Here is an 18,842-nt window from a genome sequence, read left to right on the forward strand (position 1 = left end):
CCATCACTTTCTGAGTGTAACGGCGCTGGCGCAAGTCCAGTGTGACAACACAGGCTTGATTCCTGTGGCAGCAAGTGTCCTTGCTTAATGGCCACTTGCTGGTCCTGCAGCAGAGCCCCCAGACCAGAGTTTGAGCCTCGAGGCCTCTTGCCGGCAGTGTGTTTGTGTGACACATGATTTCCAGAATTTGTAAGCGAAGATACTGTCACCACAGTCAGTTAAGATCATCCTCTCTTTTCACTAGACTCTGACCCCCTGTCCAGCCGCCTCCTGTGTAGCGTGGGATTGGGTGGCCGTGACATTTTGGGATACGGCTGAGGGAAGTGAGATTAAGGATACACCTAGCAGAGGACCAGTGAGGCACATTTGTGTGGTTTGGAATCACTGGGCTTGTGGTTGGATTATCAACAGCTGTCCCAGTGTCTGCTGCCCACCAGGATTATTCCTACCGCCCACCTGATTCAACCTGGCATCGTGATGGGAGGTGCGGGGCCAGGGGTATGTCCTGGCACGAGTGTGTCCAATGCAGCAGGCACGGAAAGTGTGTGGGAAGCAGAGGAGGAATGGGCTCGAAACATGGAGTCAGAAACTGGCCTGGAAGATTCTTCCAGATCTTACAGCCTCTTACAAGGAAGATGGATAGAGGTCGCTAAAATTTGCCAAGAGTCCTCAAACCTTCATTACTAGCAGTGTCACGTAGTTGTGAGGTTGTAAACCATCATCAAAGAGAAACTTAGATCAACTATGCTAGAAGAAAGACTACATGAGTTTTTAATGCTCTATAGGAAATATTTCAGGATCACTGGCATATGACAAGATAGTTCAAGCATATCCAGCAAGTGTATACAACATAGGACAGTATTCTAGAGGTGTGCCAGGCAGTTAATTAACAAGATTGTTATTGTACTAGATTTGGGGAGTCAGTGGTATTTGTAGTGTTGCTGTGTAATAAATTACCATACATTCGGCAGCTTCAAACTATACACAGCCATCACTTCCAGTTTCCAGGGGTCGGGTTTAGCCTGCCTGAGCTGAGGGCACTGCCTAGGGTCTCAGGCTGCAGGGAGGGTATCCAGCTTCCTGCCAGCTCGCTGGCTGTTGGCAGATGCAGTATGGCATGCTTGGCTCCTGGAAGTTGCCCCTAGTTCTCTGTTGTGTGGTCCGTTCCACAGACAACTCTTCCCCAGCCAGCAGGCAAATCTCTGGTAGTTTAGACAGATCCTCCTACATATAAATGTAGTCATGAGGTCATTTCATCACAGCTGCCATATTCTTTTGGTTCGAAGCCAGTCTCAGGGTCCGCTACAGTCAAGGGGAGAATGTCACACAAAGGACTCCCGACGGTGGGTTCACCAGAGTATTTTTACTTTTAATAAAATGTATAATGAATTGTGATTCCTTTTCTCCTTTGAGATAATCATTTTTGTATTTAATATTATGTATGTGATTTTGTATTTGTTTCTTTAAAGAGTGCCCTTCAGTGAATGAGCTTCAGACCAAAACCTCCATCACCTCCTGAGTCATACTCCCCTGAACCTTATCATGAGAAACTTTTTGTTTGTATGTTTTTGCATGACCAATTTCTTTTTTTTAAATTGAAGTATAGTTGATTTATAATGTGTTGATTTCTGCTGTACAGCAGAGTGATTCAGTTCTACATATATTCTTTTTCATATTATTCTCCATTATGGTTTATCACAGGATATTGAGTATAGTTCCCTGTGCTGCTATATAGTAGGACCTTGTTTTTTATCCATCCTATATATAATAGTTTGCATCTGCTAATCCCAAACTCCCAGCCTATCCCTCCCCAAGCCCGCCTCCCCCGTGAAAACCACAGGTCCATTCTATTTCTGTGAGTCTGTTTCTGTCTCATAGATGAGCTCATTTGTGTCGTATTTTAGATTCCACCTAAGAGCGATATCATATGGTCTTCATCTTTCTCTTTCTGACTTCACTTGATAATGTCTAGGTCCATCCATGTTGCTGCACATGGCATTATTTCATCCTCTTCTATGGCTGAGTAACAGTCCACTCTATATATGTATCACATCTTCTTTACCCATTCGTCAGTGGATGGACATTTAGGTTGCTTCCATGTCTTGGCTATTGTGAATAGTGCTGCTGCAAACAAAGAGGTGCATGTGTCTTTTTGAAGTATTGTCTTGTCTGGATACATGCCCAGGAGTAGGACTGCCTGATCATGTGGCAGTTCTATTTTTAGTTTCCAGAAAAACCTCCGTAGTGTTCCCCATAGCGGTTGCACCAATTTACATTCCCCCCACCAACAGTGTTGGAGAAGGCAATGGCACCCCGCTCCAGTACTCTTGCCTGGAAAAGCCCGTGGACGGAGAAGCCTGGTAGGCTGCAGTCCATGGGGTTGCCAAGAGTCGGACATGACTGAGCAACTTCACTTTCACTTTTCACTTTCATGCATTGGAGAAGGAAATGGCAACCCACTCCAGTGTTCTTGCCTGGAGAATCCCAGGGACGGTGGAGCCTGGTGGGCTGCTGTCTATGGGGTCGCACAGAGTTGGACACGACTGAAGCAACTTAGCAGCAGCAGCAGCAGCACCAACAGTGTAGGAAGGTTCTCTTTTCTCCACACCCTCTCCAGCATTTGTATACTTTTGTTTCTGACACTTGCTTTTATTTATGATATACTAGAGGCCAACCTAGGGAAATCTAGCAGAATCTCTTTAATTTACCCACAACATTTTTGCATGAGAGAGGCAAATCTCAGGATCTGCTATGGAAGTCTATGTTTTTGCTTAAAAATGTAATTTGCTTCCTAAAGACTCCTTATTTTTCTTGTGTAACAGAGGCTAGGGAAGAAGAGATGGTGAGGAGAGGAATTAAGATTCCTTAAGGAGAAGGGGTTAGAGGAGCAGCTATTAGTGGAGATGAAGGAGGGGATTCTGTGCCCTCTCCTAACCCCGAATAATGGGCGGTGTCTGGAGCTGTTTGCACCCACTGGGTAGAGGGCGGGACTGCTGCCAAACACGCACAGGAGACCCCACACGGGGAATCATCCAGCCTAAATAGTAGGCCATGCTGCTGTCAGGCGGCCTGGCCAGAGACAGCTCAGTGTGGGGAGGTTCCTTTACCACATGGGTGACTAAGGGGCCCTGGATGCCGGGTTCTTTGCAGCTGAGCCACCTTTTTAATCCTCAGCCTAATGTATGTGAAGACTTTTAGCTATTTGCTTTGCTGATAAGTGAGGTTGGCAATGGAGAGATTTTGGTGGCAACTGCTTTGAGACTTCTGGCAGTGGCTGGTAGTCAGCTGAGCTGTGGCTCAGGACGAAGGGTCTGTGTGAGGCTGGCCTTAGGCTTGGTGTCTTGGCATCTGAGACAGAACCCCAGCAGCCTGGCAAAACCAGCAGGGTGGCTCCTATTAACAGAAATGTCAGCGTCAAGGCTCTGAGCTCATGTTCTCATAATGAGCAATGTTCCCTGGCACTGAGGCGCTTCCATGCAGCCACATGGGGACATGTGGACCCCAGTGTCAGAGGACTCAGTGGAACTCCTGCTGCATTTATCCTTGAAAGTTCAGAAATAAGCAGCTGAGGTGCTTTACAGTGGTGTTGAGTTTACACTGGGTGTTGGGGTGGTTTTTTTGAGGGAGTCATATATTTGTCTCTTTGGAAAGATGTTAACAGGAGGATACTGCTATGAAGCAAGGGCAAATTTTCATATTTTCTCTATTTTAAGATTGTTACATGAGTATAAGAGAAATTAATACTAAAACTTTTAGTGTCTTTACTTTTAGAATTAAAATCATTTGGATTAATAGCTGTTGATTGATAACACAAGGCTCTTTTTCAGTGTTCTGCAAAGGGGTCCATCAGTTCATGTTGATATTTTCAATTTCATTTCTCAGTAATTCAGCTGCTTCGGGTCTGTGTTGTGGCATGTGGGCTCTAGAGCTTGGGCTCAGTAGTTGCAGCACACAAGCCTAGTTGCTCTGCAGCATGTAGGGTCTTCCTGGACCAGGGATCGAACCGTGTCCTCTGTGTTGGCAGGAGGGTTCTTAACCGCTGGACCACCAGGGAAGTCCCTCAATTCGATTTTTAAAGTTTTTAAAAATTATAGCTTTATGAAGAATTCATGTACCATGAAACTCACCCTTTTAAACTGAACCACTGAGTGATTTTTAGGGTATTCACACGGGTGTGCAGCCATCACCATGATGTAATTGTGGAACATATTTTTCACCTCAAAAAGCACCCCCTGCACAGTAGCAGCCATTCCTTATTATCGCTCCCCACCCGGAGCCTGGCAGCTACTTTCTGTTTCTATGGAGGTGCTGTTCAGGACATTCTATATACATGGAGTTAGTATGTGACCTTTATGCTGTTTTTTTCACTGATCATCACCTTTCGAAAGTTCATCCAGTGTTACAGTTGTATCAGTGTTTCATTTCTTTTTTAAAAAATTGCAGTATAATTCACATACCATAAAATTGACCCTTTTAAGTGTACAATTCAGTGGTTTTTTTAAGTATATTTACAAAACTGTGCAACCATTACCACTTATGTAATTCCAGAAAGTTCCCATTCCCCTCAAAGAAATCTAATACCCACTGGCCATCACCTTCCACCCCCTCCTGCAGCCCTGGCCACCATGAATCTGCTACCCCCTCCTGCAGCCCTGGCCACCATGAATCTGCTACCCCCTCCTGCAGCCCTGGCCACCATGAATCTGCTACCCCCTCCTGCAGCCCTGGCTACCATGAATCTGCTACCCCCTCCTGCAGCCCTGGCCACCATGAATCTGCTACCCCCTCCTGCAGCCCTGGCCACCATGAATCTGCTTTCTGTTTCCACAGACTTGTCTGTTCTACATGTTTCATGTAAATAGACTCATATATGATCTTTTGTGTCTGGCTTCATTTTACCTACCAAAATTTGTCAGGGTTCATGCAGGTTGTAGCATGAATCTATTTCCTTACTTTTTACAACTGAATAATATTCCATTGTCTGGATATGCCATATTTTGTATATTCATTTGTCAGTTGATATTTGGTTATTTCTACCTTTGGCTATTATGGGTAATGCTGCTGTGAACATTAACCTACAGGTTTTTGTGTGGACACCTCACATTCTCTTGGGTGTGTACCTGGGTGTGAAATTTGCTGGATTATATGGTAACTCTGTTTAACTTTTTGGGAACTGAAAAACTATTTGCAGCAGCCACACCATTTTACAGTTTATGAGGGTTATAATCTCTCCATATTCCCACCAATGCTTGTTATTGTCCATCTTTTTGATTACAGCATCTTCAGTTCAGTCACTCAGTCATGTCCGACTCTTTGTGATGCCATAAATCACAGCACACCAGGCCTCCCTGTCCATCACCAGCTCCCGGAGTTCACTCAAACTCATGTCCATCGAGTCGGTGATGCCATCCAGCCATCTCTTCCTCACCCCTTCTCCTCCTGCCCCCAATCCCTCCCAGCATCAGAGTCTTTTCCAGTGAGTCAGCTCTTCCCATGAGGTGGCCAAAGTGTTAGTGGGTATGGAGTAGTAGCTCATGGTTTTAATTTGCATTTTCCTAATGACTAGTCAGGCTGAGCATCTTTTCATGTGTTTTTTGGCCATTTGTATATCTTCCTTCGATAATGTCTGTTCAGATCCTTTGTCTATTTTTTTTTTCATTTCATTTGGTTTTTTCTTCCTTTGCCCATTTTAAAATTGGTATTTAACTTTAAAATTGTTTTCTTGTTGAGTTTAAGACTTATTTATATATTCTGAATATAAATAGTTCCTTATTAGATACAGTCTTTACAGATATTTTCTGCCATTCTGTGGGTTGTATTTTGACTTTGGTGGTGTCTTTCAAAGCACAAAATTTAAAAATTTTGATAAAGTCCAGTTTACCTATTTTCCCTTTTGCTGCTTGTGCTTTTGGTGTCATATCTAAGAAGGCCTTGCTAAATTCAACGTTATGAAGGTTTCTACCTTATGTTTTCTTCTAAGAGTTTATATTTTCAGCTCTTGTATTTAAGTCTTTGCTCCATTTTGAGTTAATTTTTGTATGGGATGTGAAATAAGGGTCCCAAGTTCATTTTTTCACATGTGGATATCCAGTTATACCAGCATGAAGTCAATTTTAATAGTACATTGCTGTCATTAAAATTATCCCCTGAATATCCTGACTTATAACATTAAAATACTTATTTTATGAATGATGCAATATAAAGAAAATAGCTCTGTGTCAGAATTACTAAATAATGTAACCACTGAGGGAAGTTTAACATTTCTTTGAAATTTTTTTTGTCTTTAGTCTCTTTTAGTGGGATGTATTCTATCCAGATATTCTGTTTTAAAGTCTCTTTAATTACTTTATTTCTCTGCTGGGCTACATTACCAATTTAATATTCATTTACATTTGTTTCTTTCGGTTTTCCTGTTTAACAGCTTTTATTTTGCTTTGTCCTCCCAGGGTGTTTCTTCTCTTTTTTTCAGTAGCTGCATAGTATTCCATTATGTAGATCCATGGCCTGGGCAGTGGGGTGGTTTTTAACCTTTTGTTGTTACGTGTGGTACCACAGTGAATAACCTTGTGTGTTCCTGTGCATGTGTGTCTGTAAATTAGATTCCTGGAAGGAGGACGAACCTTCTCTAGCTTGATTAGGTGTTGCCATATTTGTCTCCATACAGACTATATTGTTGTCTCCTCCCACTAGCAATGTGCAAGAGGGCCTTTTCCCCAGAGTATGTTGTCAGACTTTGGGATTTTTTGCCAGTCTGGTAGGTGAAAAATGGTATCTCTATGTAGTTACCATTTTTATTTTATTAGTGGGTATGAACATCTTTTCCTGTGTTTAGCATCATATATGTTTATTTTTGCGTATTGTTTGTCTGTTGCCACTTTTCCCCGTCAGCTTGGTCTTTTGTCTCTCCCTGTTTCTAGTTAATATATAGCTCTTTGTGATGTGGCTTTAAATACTTTTTCCCTGTTTGTCGTTTGTCTTTGTTTATAGTGTTGTGCCATACAGAAGTTTTAAACTTTTTTATGTAGTCTAATTTATCAATTTTTTCTTACATGGCTTCTGGATTTTGAGTCATAGTTAAAAAGGCCTTCCCCACTTCAAGGTAATAAAGGGATTTCACCCATGTTTTCTTCTAGTTCTCGAGTGTTTTGTTGTTAACGTTTAATCTTGACCCATCTGGAATTTATCTTGTTGTACAGTTATTTAAGCCTCTTGGTGCCTCTTGACCAATTACTTTTCAGATGAGTTTTATAATTCTGTTGATTATGAATAAGAGCTTCCGTTTCTTACCATCACTAGTGTTTAATTATAATTGTATACTGACAAGAATATTGCCAAGCATTCTGCTCTCTGCTTGGTGTCCTCATCTGTAAAATGGGAATATCTGCTCTTACTGTTTTTAAACAAAATTTTTAAATGGTAGAATTGAAAGGAGCAAAGAACAGAAATACTACGTAAGGGATTATCTTTATTTTATAGTGCCTTACACATGGTATGATAATTATCCACACTCAGTTGATAACAAGCAAAGTGCCCATATATTGAAATTTATTTTTTTGGCAGCTTTTCTTCTCTCTTAGAACTTTGTTAATTACTGATTGTGTTGTCTGTTTGCTCAGTTCGTGGAGGACTACGAACCTACCAAGGCTGACAGTTACAGGAAGAAAGTGGTCCTCGATGGGGAAGAAGTGCAGATAGACATCCTGGACACGGCGGGACAGGAGGACTATGCGGCCATCCGTGACAACTACTTCCGGAGCGGGGAGGGTTTCCTGCTCGTGTTCTCCATCACTGAGCATGAGTCATTCACAGCAACTGCCGAGTTCAGGTGCGTTTGACGAGAAATCGCCTCCAGCAAGCCCTGTGCCCTCGGTCGTGTCTCAGCCTTGAAAGGAGTTTGGGGTTAAGCATACACCTCCGGGGTTGAGCCTTCTTATCAGGAAGAAATCTGTCTAAAGAACTTTCTGGGGCTTTATGGATCTTGGCACATTATAGCTCATTGTTTGTTACATGCTCTTTGGGCTTCCTCAGTTTATAATTTCCAAATATAAATGATCTTAATGAAGGATCTGTTGTCCCTAAAGAGGACAAAGCCATTCCATACAGTCAGGAACCTGTTGTTTTTATTTTCATGTAAATCCTGAGAGGCAGGGGTTGGTAAGAGTTAACGATCTTTACCTCTTTTCATAATTTTGCTAAAAAGTGAACAGTTCTGCTCTACTTTGAGGTTTCTGAGACCTCCGATGTCAGGAGATAGACGCCAGGGTCAGAGTGACTGTGTGCTGCTCCCAGGGGACACGTAACCCACGGAGCGGGAAGCGCCGGCCGTAGGTCACACACAGCCAGGTCCCAGTGCTGCTCCCAGGGGACACATAACCCACGGAGCGGGAAGCGCCGGCCGTAGGTCACACACAGCCAGGTCCGAGTCCCTGCCCTGTCACAGTCTTGTGATCCAGGGCAAGTGTACTTAGTGTTCTGTTTCTTGTCCTGAAAATCTCTTACTGATGAAATGGAATGCTGTGTTAGGCTATATTTCCCAAGTGGAACCATCACTGTGTGGTGGCCCGTATCGTCTCACCATATGGGCACGTGGCGAGTGTTCACTGCCATCACTTATTTGAAATCGTGAAATATATTGCTATAAAGAAATAGAGAGTGTGCGGGCTCAGTGCTCCAGGGATTCTAGCAGGTAAGATGTCTCTCTGCCCCATCCCCTTGCCATCTTTTACACAGCTGTGGTTTTTCATCCCCTTCCTTGGAAGCAGACCTCTCCAGATGACTGTTCATATTTTTGGTTGCTAGGCATGGCTTGCAGGATATCTTAGTTCCCTGGCCAGGGACTGAACCCACAGTCCTTTGGCAATGAGAGGGCCAAGTCCTAACCACTGGATGGCCAGGGGATTCTCAGATGAATTTTTATTCTAAGAACCAAATCTAGAAGGGAAAAAGAAAATAGTGATTTGTTTTTTCACTCTTTAGCAAGTTCTGGTCAGAAATGAAGGCCATCAGCCAAAGAGGAAACGGAGGAAGCCAAAAATCCCCTCAAGGTGTGGAATGAGCATCAGTGAGCTGGGAGGGAGGCCTTGGGGACCCTGGCAGAGCAAGGGGAAGGGGGGCAGGTAGAGCCTCACTTGTCATCTTCCTGGTCTCCAGTCTCCCGAGGGTGAATATCAACAGTTCTCGGCAACCAAGGTGTGCGTGTTGTGAGCACTTAAATGGCTAGGATTCCCGGGGAGAAATCCTGTTAATTTAGAGCTCTTTCTGACGTAGCCAGAGGTTTCCGAAAGTAGCCCCCATGTTCACAGCTAGGCCTGCATCCGCACAGTCCTGCTGCGATGCCTCCTTGAGGCAGAGCGGGGCAGCGCACGCACCAGCTTGTCTCTCACCCCGTCCTGAGTCTTTGCTTTCCCATCGGCCCCAAGACTCCCCAAGAAAGGATGTGCTGACAGTAGAGGTCACCTCCAAGAGTAACAGGGCCACCATGTCCTGTCCCCAGGTCACCACGGGCACCTCCTCCTGGGAGAAAGGCTTTGTTTGGAAAGAAGGGAAAGGACAAGTTAGTGCTTGTGGCTTGAACTCTGGGCAGTTAAAGAAAAGCCCTGGAGCTGCCCAGGTTCCCACGGTGCACAGGATGTGTGTGGGCTATCTGAGCCCTTATGGTTAAACTCAGGCCCTTGGTGCCTGTTAGCAGTTTAAAAACAGCACTTCTGCATTTATCTTCCAAATGGAAAAGCCCCAACGTAAGTAAAACATTAATATACCATCTTTTCCTTGAAACTTTTCCTGGACATAATCCATAAACTAGAGAAGTAGTTTTGTTACATCAGAACTTGGTGCTTGTTTATCAATGAGATAATTAGTCACGCCTCTGTAAGCCTGATGAGCCAGAAAGCAGTTTTTATTGTTCATTGTGTAGACTGACCACATAACTTCTAAACACAGTGTGCTCCTTGATGCCTGTGCAATGCAGGATGTGGCAAAACTACTTAGAGGCAATTCTCAAGCATCTGCTTATTTTTTTTCTTTTTCATTTTTCTTAAAGGGAAGGAGTTTGGAATCCACACTACTGTATATAAATTAAACAACAAGGATCTACTGTATAGTACAGGAAACTGTATTTAACATTTTGTAATAACCTGTAAAGGAAAAGAATATGAAAAGGAATATATGTACAGCTGAATCACTTGGTCATACAATTAAAAGTAACACAACACTGTAAATCAACTGTGCTTCAACAAAAAAATGTTATATCTGGTACTTAAATTGACTGTATGGAAAAAAATTTAAGTATTTTTTATTATTATGAAATGTCACCCTATATTATATAAAAATCAATACAGATCTCCACAAAATGTTTTTGAAGGGGTCTTTTATAGAAGTAGACGTGTTCCCCCTGGATCAAAATAATGGAAGTGGAATATTTACTTTTTTTAAATATGTGGTTTAAAAAAAATTTAGAAAGCTGGTTATTTTTAGTAGTGATCAAGTCTGATGTGCTACATACAGGTAACAGTTACTTTAGAGAAAGATGTTTTTGAAGAACTTTTCCGTAGGCCTTGGAGTATCTCATTTTCTCCCACCACGTTGTAGTAGAAAAATTACGCACATTGAAGTAGGGTTCCTGCCTCACAGAACTAGGGGGAAGGGCAGGAGGCCCACACATGCAGATTAGGACTGAAGCAAGAATTTTACAAACCATACTTACTGTTAATACTTGAGCATCTCTCTGGTGTTTCTTTGCTTTTCTGTAATATTCTATTTCGCTGAGATAAAAAGAATTACCAGTTGTACTTGCTACACTGATTTCATGGTCTGCTAATAGACTATTCCCTTCTATATTCCTGTGGCTCAGACAGTAGTGAATCTGCCTGCAATGCAGGAGACCCGGGTTCGATCCCTGGGTTGGAATTAAGGGAATTTCAACTGGGTTGGGAAGATCCCGTGGAGAAGGAAATGACTATCAACTCCAGTATTCTTGCTTGGAGAATCCCATGGACAGAGGAGCCTGGAGACCAACAGTCCATGGGATCACAGAGACATGACTCTTTACAACTTACCACTTGAACTTTCTATATTCTTACAAAGAAATTACTTTTTTTTCTCCCAACGTAGTTATTAAACATTTTGTATATGAAGATATTTCTTTTATCTGATTTCTATCCCAGAGGGTCCCAAGTTTTCCCTTTTTTTGTTTTGTTTTTGCAAAGCATAAACTGGGGATGCTGTTGAAGTGCAAAATCCTGGTCTCTTACCCAGACATTTACTTATGGGCCCAGGAACCTCCATTTGTAATGCACACCCCTAGTAACTCTAGTGCAGCAAACTGAAACCAGACCTGAGGAACTCCAGTTAACCACAGGGTGAAGGGGGTGCTTCCTCAGGAGGGGCTGTAAGTGGCAGCTCCCTCCGCCATGCCCGCTGTCTTGCATGGGTTGGCAGAACTGGGCTTCTCATCCAGCCTTCTTAGCTGCTTTCTTCTTGATCCACCACCACAGGGAACAGATCCTCCGCGTTAAAGCTGAAGAAGATAAAATCCCACTGCTCGTCGTGGGGAACAAATCTGACCTGGAGGAACGGAGGCAGGTGCTAGTGGAGGAGGCCAGGGCCAAGGCCGAGGAGTGGGGCGTGCAGTACGTGGAGACCTCGGCCAAGACACGGGCCAATGTGGACAAGGTAGGTCGGTCTCCGCCCGCCACCTGCTGCCCTGGGGGAGCTGCTCTGGGGAGACCGGGTAGGCAGGGTTGGGAATGGATCCTAGCATCAGGACGAGAAGCACAGGGATGGTCCGACCCACACACCAGCTTTTGTCAGGTGTGCGCCTTTGGCCAAATGGAAGCCCAGCGGGTGAGGCCGTGGCTGTGGAGGCCATGTCTTTGCACGCTCTGTGGCCTGTATCCTCTCGGGGCAGGGCTGGCTGTGTCAGGGGTCTTCTTGGTTTTGCGCTCATTGATGGATTGGGTGGGCTTCCCTGATAGCTCAGTTGGTAAAGAATCCACCTGCAATGCAGGAGACCCCGGTTCAGTTCCTGGGCTGGGAAGATCTGCTGGAGAAGGGATAGGCTACCCACTCCAGTATTCTTGGGCTTTTCTACGCCTCAGCTGATAGATAAAGAACCCGCCTGCAATGCGGGATACCTGGGTTGGGAAGATGCCTTGGAGAAGGGAAAGGCTACCCACTCCAGTATTCTGGTCTGGAGAATTCCATGGACCGTACAGTCCATGGGTTTGCAAAGAGTCGGACATGACCGAGTGACTTTCACTCTTCACTTTCACAAATTGGGTAGATTTGTTCTTTTCACCTTCCTGTTCCCCTGCAGAGCCCAGGAGTCCTGTCTTTATAACTTAGTCCCTGCATCATAGTTTCTCCCAGGAATTGGCACTCTAGGGAGCTCTTCTCTCTTCCTCAGCCCCAGAGTACTTTCTCATTCAAATACCTGTAGCTAAGGAAAGGATGACCTTGACAACGATAAACACCAACAGTTGAAACCTGCCTTGCAGCGATGCAAGGCCTTTAAAATACTGTATTTTTTTGGCCATGCTGGGTCTTCACTGCTGTGTGGGCTTCTCTCTAGATGCAAGGAGTGGGGGCTACTCTTCATTGCCGTGCATGGGCTCTACGGTGTGTGGGCTCAATAGTTGAGGTTCCCAGGCTGTAGGGCACAGGCTCAATGGCTGTGGTGCACACAGGCTCAGTTGCTCTTTGGCATATGGGATCTTCCCGGATCAGGGATTGAACCCATGTCTTCTGCATTGGGGGGTAGATTCTTTACCACTGAGCCACAAGGGAAGCCCTTTATCACATTATTGACTAGAGACATATTACAGCAACAGGCGTTAGTTTCTACAAAGAAAAACCAGCGATATTTGAAGCTGTCTGTCACTATTGGGCTTCCCTGGTAAAGAATCCACCTGCAGTGCAGGAGACCTGGGTTTGACCCCTGGGTTGGGAAGATGGCCCTGGAGAAGGAGATGGCTACCCACTTTAGTATTGTCAATAATGTGTTTTTGTTTTTAAAAGTTCACAGTGGTTACCCCAGAGCATTTAAAGCTGAGACTTTCTCTCTGCCGTCACCCTGTTCTTTAGCTCTGACGTCATGACCTGGCTCCTGTAAAACCTGCACATATCACTTTGCAGCCAAGTAGTGGACACATCTGCTCCATCTGCACAGCATCTGAATCCCCCCACTTCCTTCTCACTTCTCCTTTGCTTCTTTCCTGAAGAGCAAGAAATCTGATACGAAGCCCTACTGTAGCTAGTGATGCTGGAAGATTTAGGATGTTGGTGTCAGAAGGGGTTCACTCTGGAAGCCTCTCCAGCAACATAAATCTGTTTAGTTGTGTCTGGAGTGTGAAGCAGGTTCCTTTGGCAGCTCCTTTTTCTTTGTTAGCTCTTATGTTGATTCTTTTGTGTTTCCAGATCCTTCCATTTCTATCAAATAGTTTTCTAGCCATAGAATTACAACACACAGGAAATCCAGTCACATAATTCATTTAAAAAAATCAGGATGACTTGCCGGGCATGGAACTGTGGGCGTGGTCTGCAGGGGCTGTCACAGAGTGCCTTGTCATCTCCCCTTCCTGCCCTGACCTGCTGGACCTGCCAAACAGGAACCAGCAGAAACTGATGACCAACAGGCAGCATTGTACTCACTTGTCAACAGTTCACAGGAAAGGGGATTGTTGATAAGACTGGCCAGTGAACAGCTATGTCAACATTTGACGTTGGACATGCACCCTTCCCCCTTCTGCCTTTTGCTGTTAGAAAAACCTGTGATATTTGAAGCTGTCTTAGTCACTATTGGGCTTCCCTGGTAAAGAATCCACCTGCAGTGCAGAAGACCTGGGTTTGACCCCTGGGTTGGGAAGATTGCCCTGGAGAAGGAGATGGCTACCCACTTCAGTATTCTTGCCTGGAGAATCCCATGGACAGAGGAGCCTGGCAGGCTACAGTCCATGGGGTAGCAAAGAGTCAGACAAGACTGAGTGACTGACACTTCAGCCACTATTGGGCAGAGCAGGGGGTGTGCTTTCCTGAGAGACTGAAGGGAAGGAAGGGATACTTAGGTTAGCCTGATCCAGTTTGTGGGATCCTTCACTGCACCCTGAGCTGGCGGTGAGTGCCTGTGGAGCCCTCACTCAGAAAGCTTGATCTCACTTTCCCTAGGAAAGTAACAGGAGCCTGTTGTTCTGTGCAAGTGTCCAAAGGTGAAAGCCTGCTCTCAGTCTCACACTTGCCATCTTCTCCATGAGAAATCACGAACATTTCTTTGTAGGAGGTGTATAATCAATACCCAGGCATGGCTGCTGGGAGCAGAGGGCAAAAACCTTGTGATGAGTGACAATCTGTATCTAAGTAACACACTAGCATTCACAACAGGTCTCATCAGTTCCTGATGAAGCCCCTTTAGCTGACATCGGGAAGTGGGGGTGCAGGTGTGGGGAGGAGGGGACAGGCTGCTCTTTCTGCTTCTCCCCGACCCCTGCAAACACAAGTCTGCTGCTTGGGGCTTGTGATGAAGTTCCTGCCCTTCAGTTCAGTTCAGTTGCTCAGTCATGTCCGAATCTTTGCGACCCCATGAATTGCAGCACGCCAGGCCTCCCTGTCCATCACCAACTCCTGGAGTTCACTCAGACTCACGTCCATCGAGTCCGCGATGCCATCCAGCCATCTCATCCTCGGTCGTCCCCTTCTCCTCCTGCCCCCAATCCCCCCCAGCATCAGAGTCTTTTCCAATAAGTCAACTCTTCGCATGAGGTGGCCAAAGTACTGGAGTTTCAGCTTGAGCATCATTCCTTCCAAAGAAATCCCAGGGCTGATCCTTCAGAATGGACTAGTTGGATCTCCTTGCAGTCCAAGGGACCCTCAAGAGTCTTCTCCAACACCGCAGTTCAAAAGCATTAATTCTTTGGCACTCAGCCTTCTTCACGGTCCAACTCTTACATCCATACATGACCACAGAAAAACCATAGCCTTGACTAGACAGACCTTAGTTGGCAAAGTAATGTCTCTGGTTTTGAATATGCTATCTAGGTTGGTCATAACTTTTCTTCCCAGGAGTAAGCGTCTTTTAATTTCATGGCTGCAGTCACCATCTGCAGTGATTTTGGAGCCCCCCAAAATAAAGTCTGACACTGTTTCCACTGTTCCTGCCCTTAGGGTTCATTGTTTCAGGAGTGGGTATTCACGCCTTCTTTCTGTCTCCTGGTGCTTGGGAGGTACTGGGAAGTTTGATGACTGTTATCATTCTCAGTGTCTGTAAGTTTCACAAACTGCTGTGGCTCTGTCCGGTGATGTTTTATCCCTCATCATACTTCTCCTGAGAACAGCTTTTATCATTCTGCAATAAGCCACTGGATGCAAGAACAGCGTGATGCTTCTGTCCATGTGATGTGAGCAGAGAGATCTCCTTTGTAGAGCCAGAAAATGCTTTTAATGTTAATTGTTCTCCTTTTCTTTAAACCTTTTGTCTTTGGTGGCCCGTGGTTCCTAAGAGTACGTTTGGCTTGATGCTTTGAAATGTAGTCACATACCCTGCTTGGTCTAACTGCTTCATTACATCATGGAACGGCTTTTTCTCCCCACCCCAGGTGTTCTTTGACCTCATGAGAGAGATCAGGACAAAGAAGACATCAGAAAACAAAGATAAGAATGGCAAGAAAAGCAGCAAGAACAAGAAAAGTTTTAAAGAAAGGTGTTGCTTGCTGTGAAGGCCCAGGTGCTGGACCAAGTGGGTCACCACTGAGGACCGAGGGCGGGTTCCTTGAGACAAGACTTCCGTTGACCTCTCAGCCTATTCTTGTGCTCCCCAACCTCCTTCACACCCACTTCTGTAAATGGGGGAAAATATCTGTGAATCGTTGGCTGGCAGAAGAAATAAGTCCTTGACCCTGCCGTGGGACGGCTCCTTTGTCAGGAGGTTGCAGAGATTGATCTCTCTTTTCCTTCCTAAAGTTAACCATGAATGTAGTGCAGGGGTTAGCCAAGTGTAGTTAAAAAGACTGTCCTTGTTTCTTCTTTTTTCCCCCAGTTTGATAACATTAGTATCTCCTGCTTTGAAATAAAAATGTCTTATTTTATTAGCTCTTGAGAGGCAAGGAGTGGGGTGAGACTCCCCCTACTTTTGTCAGCTCCACAGTAGTTCTCAGAAACACCCATTAGGTTCTAATGATGCTGGAAAATTCAGAGACTTTTTGGATAAGTCTTTTGGCCATACCCTGCGGACTGGAAGCAGAGCTAAAAAAAAAATTTTTTTGAGTTGGGCCAAGCAGGTCAGTATCAAGCTCAGAAATCCTTCTCAATATGAAAGCTGCATCCTTCAGAGTTGAGTGTCAGCCAGTCACAGGCGGTGCTGGTTCCTCTTCTGCAGCATCCTGGTTTTTGTGAAGGAGCTTCTTTTTAATAAAGGAAGATGCAAGATCACAATACTTTATAATAAATGAAGATACAAGATCAATATACTTTATAAAGGATACTTTTCTAATAAGAATTAAAAAAAAAAATCCTTTGGCCAAAGCCTCTCCTCATTGCCAGTTGTGAGGTCCTGCCCCTGCTCCTCTACCCATAACCAGCACACTCCATCCTGACCATCTCCTTGCTGCAGAGGCTGAGAGGACCTTTTCTCTTGTTTTCTTTCAGTGTATCCTCAGTTCTTCTGAAGTATGTGATGAGTTAAAACTGTGTTCTGAACTCCTGAAGCCAGAGCTGTGCCACACACCTGGCTACCTCTTGTACAACTGCTCAGTAAATGCTGAATTTAAAATCAGAAGAAGTGGAGCAGGATAAGAAAAGCCAGTGCCCCTTCACATCTGAGAGCTGGTTGCTGTATCTAATATAAATTTGTTTTTGAGTCAACCATCTAGTTAAAAAAAACAGATTTTTATGGATGACGTATCATTCGTCTTTTTTGTGTCAATATTCTAAATTCAGCAATCAGAAAGTTTTTCATCAGGAAAAGACTGTGATAAAAACCTAGCACTCGGCATATTTTTCCCCATTTTTCAGAAGTGACATTTCACATAGGTGCCAAAAGTGAATTGGGGTGGGGAGAATGGGAACCTTTGGAATATATGGTTATTATAGAAATTGTAGAAATTATGATCTGACTGGAAAACAACCTTGTTATCACCTCCCAAAGAATCATGGGCTTTTTTCAATAAAAAAAAAGCAGAAATTCAGAGTTTTTCAGAATTGCAGCCTTTTTATCTTATCCTTTTGTCATACATGTGAAATATAAGTATTAAACAAATTGACTGTAAATTATTCATTATTTTTCTTATTAGATGTTCTACAAACTTTATTTCATTGTTTTGAATTGTGCTGTGGGAAATAATTTTTTTGATACACAGTAATTTTAACTAAATCTTTCCTTTGGGAGAGATGACTTCTTAAAATTTAAAAAAGTTGAAGGTAATCACATTGTTGAATTTTTTGAAACCATCTTTTTCTTTTCATCATAGTTTGCCACCTTTTGACATTAGTTCCAGTCGAGAGCAGGAAGATTTGGAATGTGCAAATTACTTAAATGTGGTATGAATTGTTGCATCCTATGGAAATTATTCTTGGTGTATGCCAATAGTATATTTCTGAAATTATGTTTAGTGGGACAGCGGTCAGAAATGGATCTTCCCAACACAATAATTTTTATAGATGAGATTCTCATAGAAAAATAAGTAATGTTATTTATAAATTTGAAACCTTGCTAAACGACTAGATACTGTATCCATAGCCTAACCTCATTTTCCTGCAATCTTCCTTCTAGACATATCTGAGCCACCTACTTGGTGTCAGGCTGTGTTCCCAGGTGCTGAGATACTGTGTTGAACAAGATAGGCCAGAGCTTGATTCTCCTGGAGCTTATGCTTTAGTGAGGAAAGAAACAAATAAGTGAAACTATCATAGCTCTGATGACCATAAAACTGGGTAAAAGGAAATGTTTCTGGGACATAGAGCTGATTTCAGTTGGGATGGTCAACAAGTTTGTGCAATGTCACTACATTCATTAAGAGACCCAGATGAGCCACTTAGGGCCTGAGGCTCGGGTGCAGCTGGTCCAGAGGTCATAAGGTACTCAGGAAGAAGCCCCAAAGACCAGCAGATGGCCACAGGGTAATGAGTGGCAGAGTAGCAGAAAAAGGTAGCTCCATAAAGTGGTGTAGAGGAAAAATACCCACACATATCAATTTCCTACAAGTGTCCTAGTTCATCAGATATCATATACCACTGATTTTAAGACATCACCATAATCTATGTGCCACTAAGAAGAAAGCCTGCCAATCGTGTGAATCCATCCTGATTTCAATGACATGAATACATGGGGGAAAAAGGATATGTAAATTTACATTGCAATATAAAATTCCCCTCTAAACACGGTATTATAATACTATAGAAGCTTAACCATGGATAAGTATTAACAGTGGGGAAGTACCCAGAGTTGAGGTGGGACTCAGAGCAGCACCAATAACAGTGTACCTTGTGAGCCTGCACAGCACGTGAAAGGTGACACCCAGGACACTCGCAGGCGAGCAGCTCCAGTGGAGGGATACTCAGTGGCTCCTCTCCCAGTGGGAGCTCTCCAGTCCCACCCACCTCCCATCACAGCTCAGAAACCAGTCTGGGGGCTTCTGTTCCAACAACTAGACAGTGGAAGCAGATCCTGCGACTGACAGGGCTGTGACAACCACAGAGCAAAGAGAAGGCCCTGCTAACCACGAGTGTCATACCTTCTAAGAGGCGGCAGGCATTCACACTAAAACCAGCCCTAGTGCCAAAAATGCTAAACCCACACAAGCTACACAGGCACTCTCCTGCATATAAATACCCTTCCAAGACCATGGTAGGTAACTGCT

The 18,842-nt window shown here is 44.1% G+C and overlaps 1 protein-coding gene across 4 annotated transcripts in view; it reads left to right on the top strand.

Annotated features, from left to right (window-relative positions):
* The window catches only part of RALB (RAS like proto-oncogene B), a 74,502-nt gene extending 57,335 nt beyond the window's left edge, over window positions 1–17,167 (top strand). For all 4 annotated transcript variants that reach the window (XM_052656910.1, XM_052656924.1, XM_052656916.1 and 1 more), the window contains 3 exons: window positions 7,617–7,825; window positions 11,493–11,670; window positions 15,585–17,167. In XM_052656910.1, coding sequence (XP_052512870.1) covers window positions 7,617–7,825; window positions 11,493–11,670; window positions 15,585–15,704 — 507 coding nt within the window. In that variant the 3' untranslated portion in view covers window positions 15,705–17,167. The remainder of the gene's footprint in view (window positions 1–7,616; window positions 7,826–11,492; window positions 11,671–15,584) is intronic.
* The last annotated feature ends 1,675 nt before the right edge of the window (window positions 17,168–18,842 follow it).

This window comes from Budorcas taxicolor, chromosome 2 (assembly GCF_023091745.1).
Source record: "Budorcas taxicolor isolate Tak-1 chromosome 2, Takin1.1, whole genome shotgun sequence".
In the NCBI taxonomy this organism is placed as follows: domain Eukaryota; kingdom Metazoa; phylum Chordata; class Mammalia; order Artiodactyla; family Bovidae; genus Budorcas; species Budorcas taxicolor.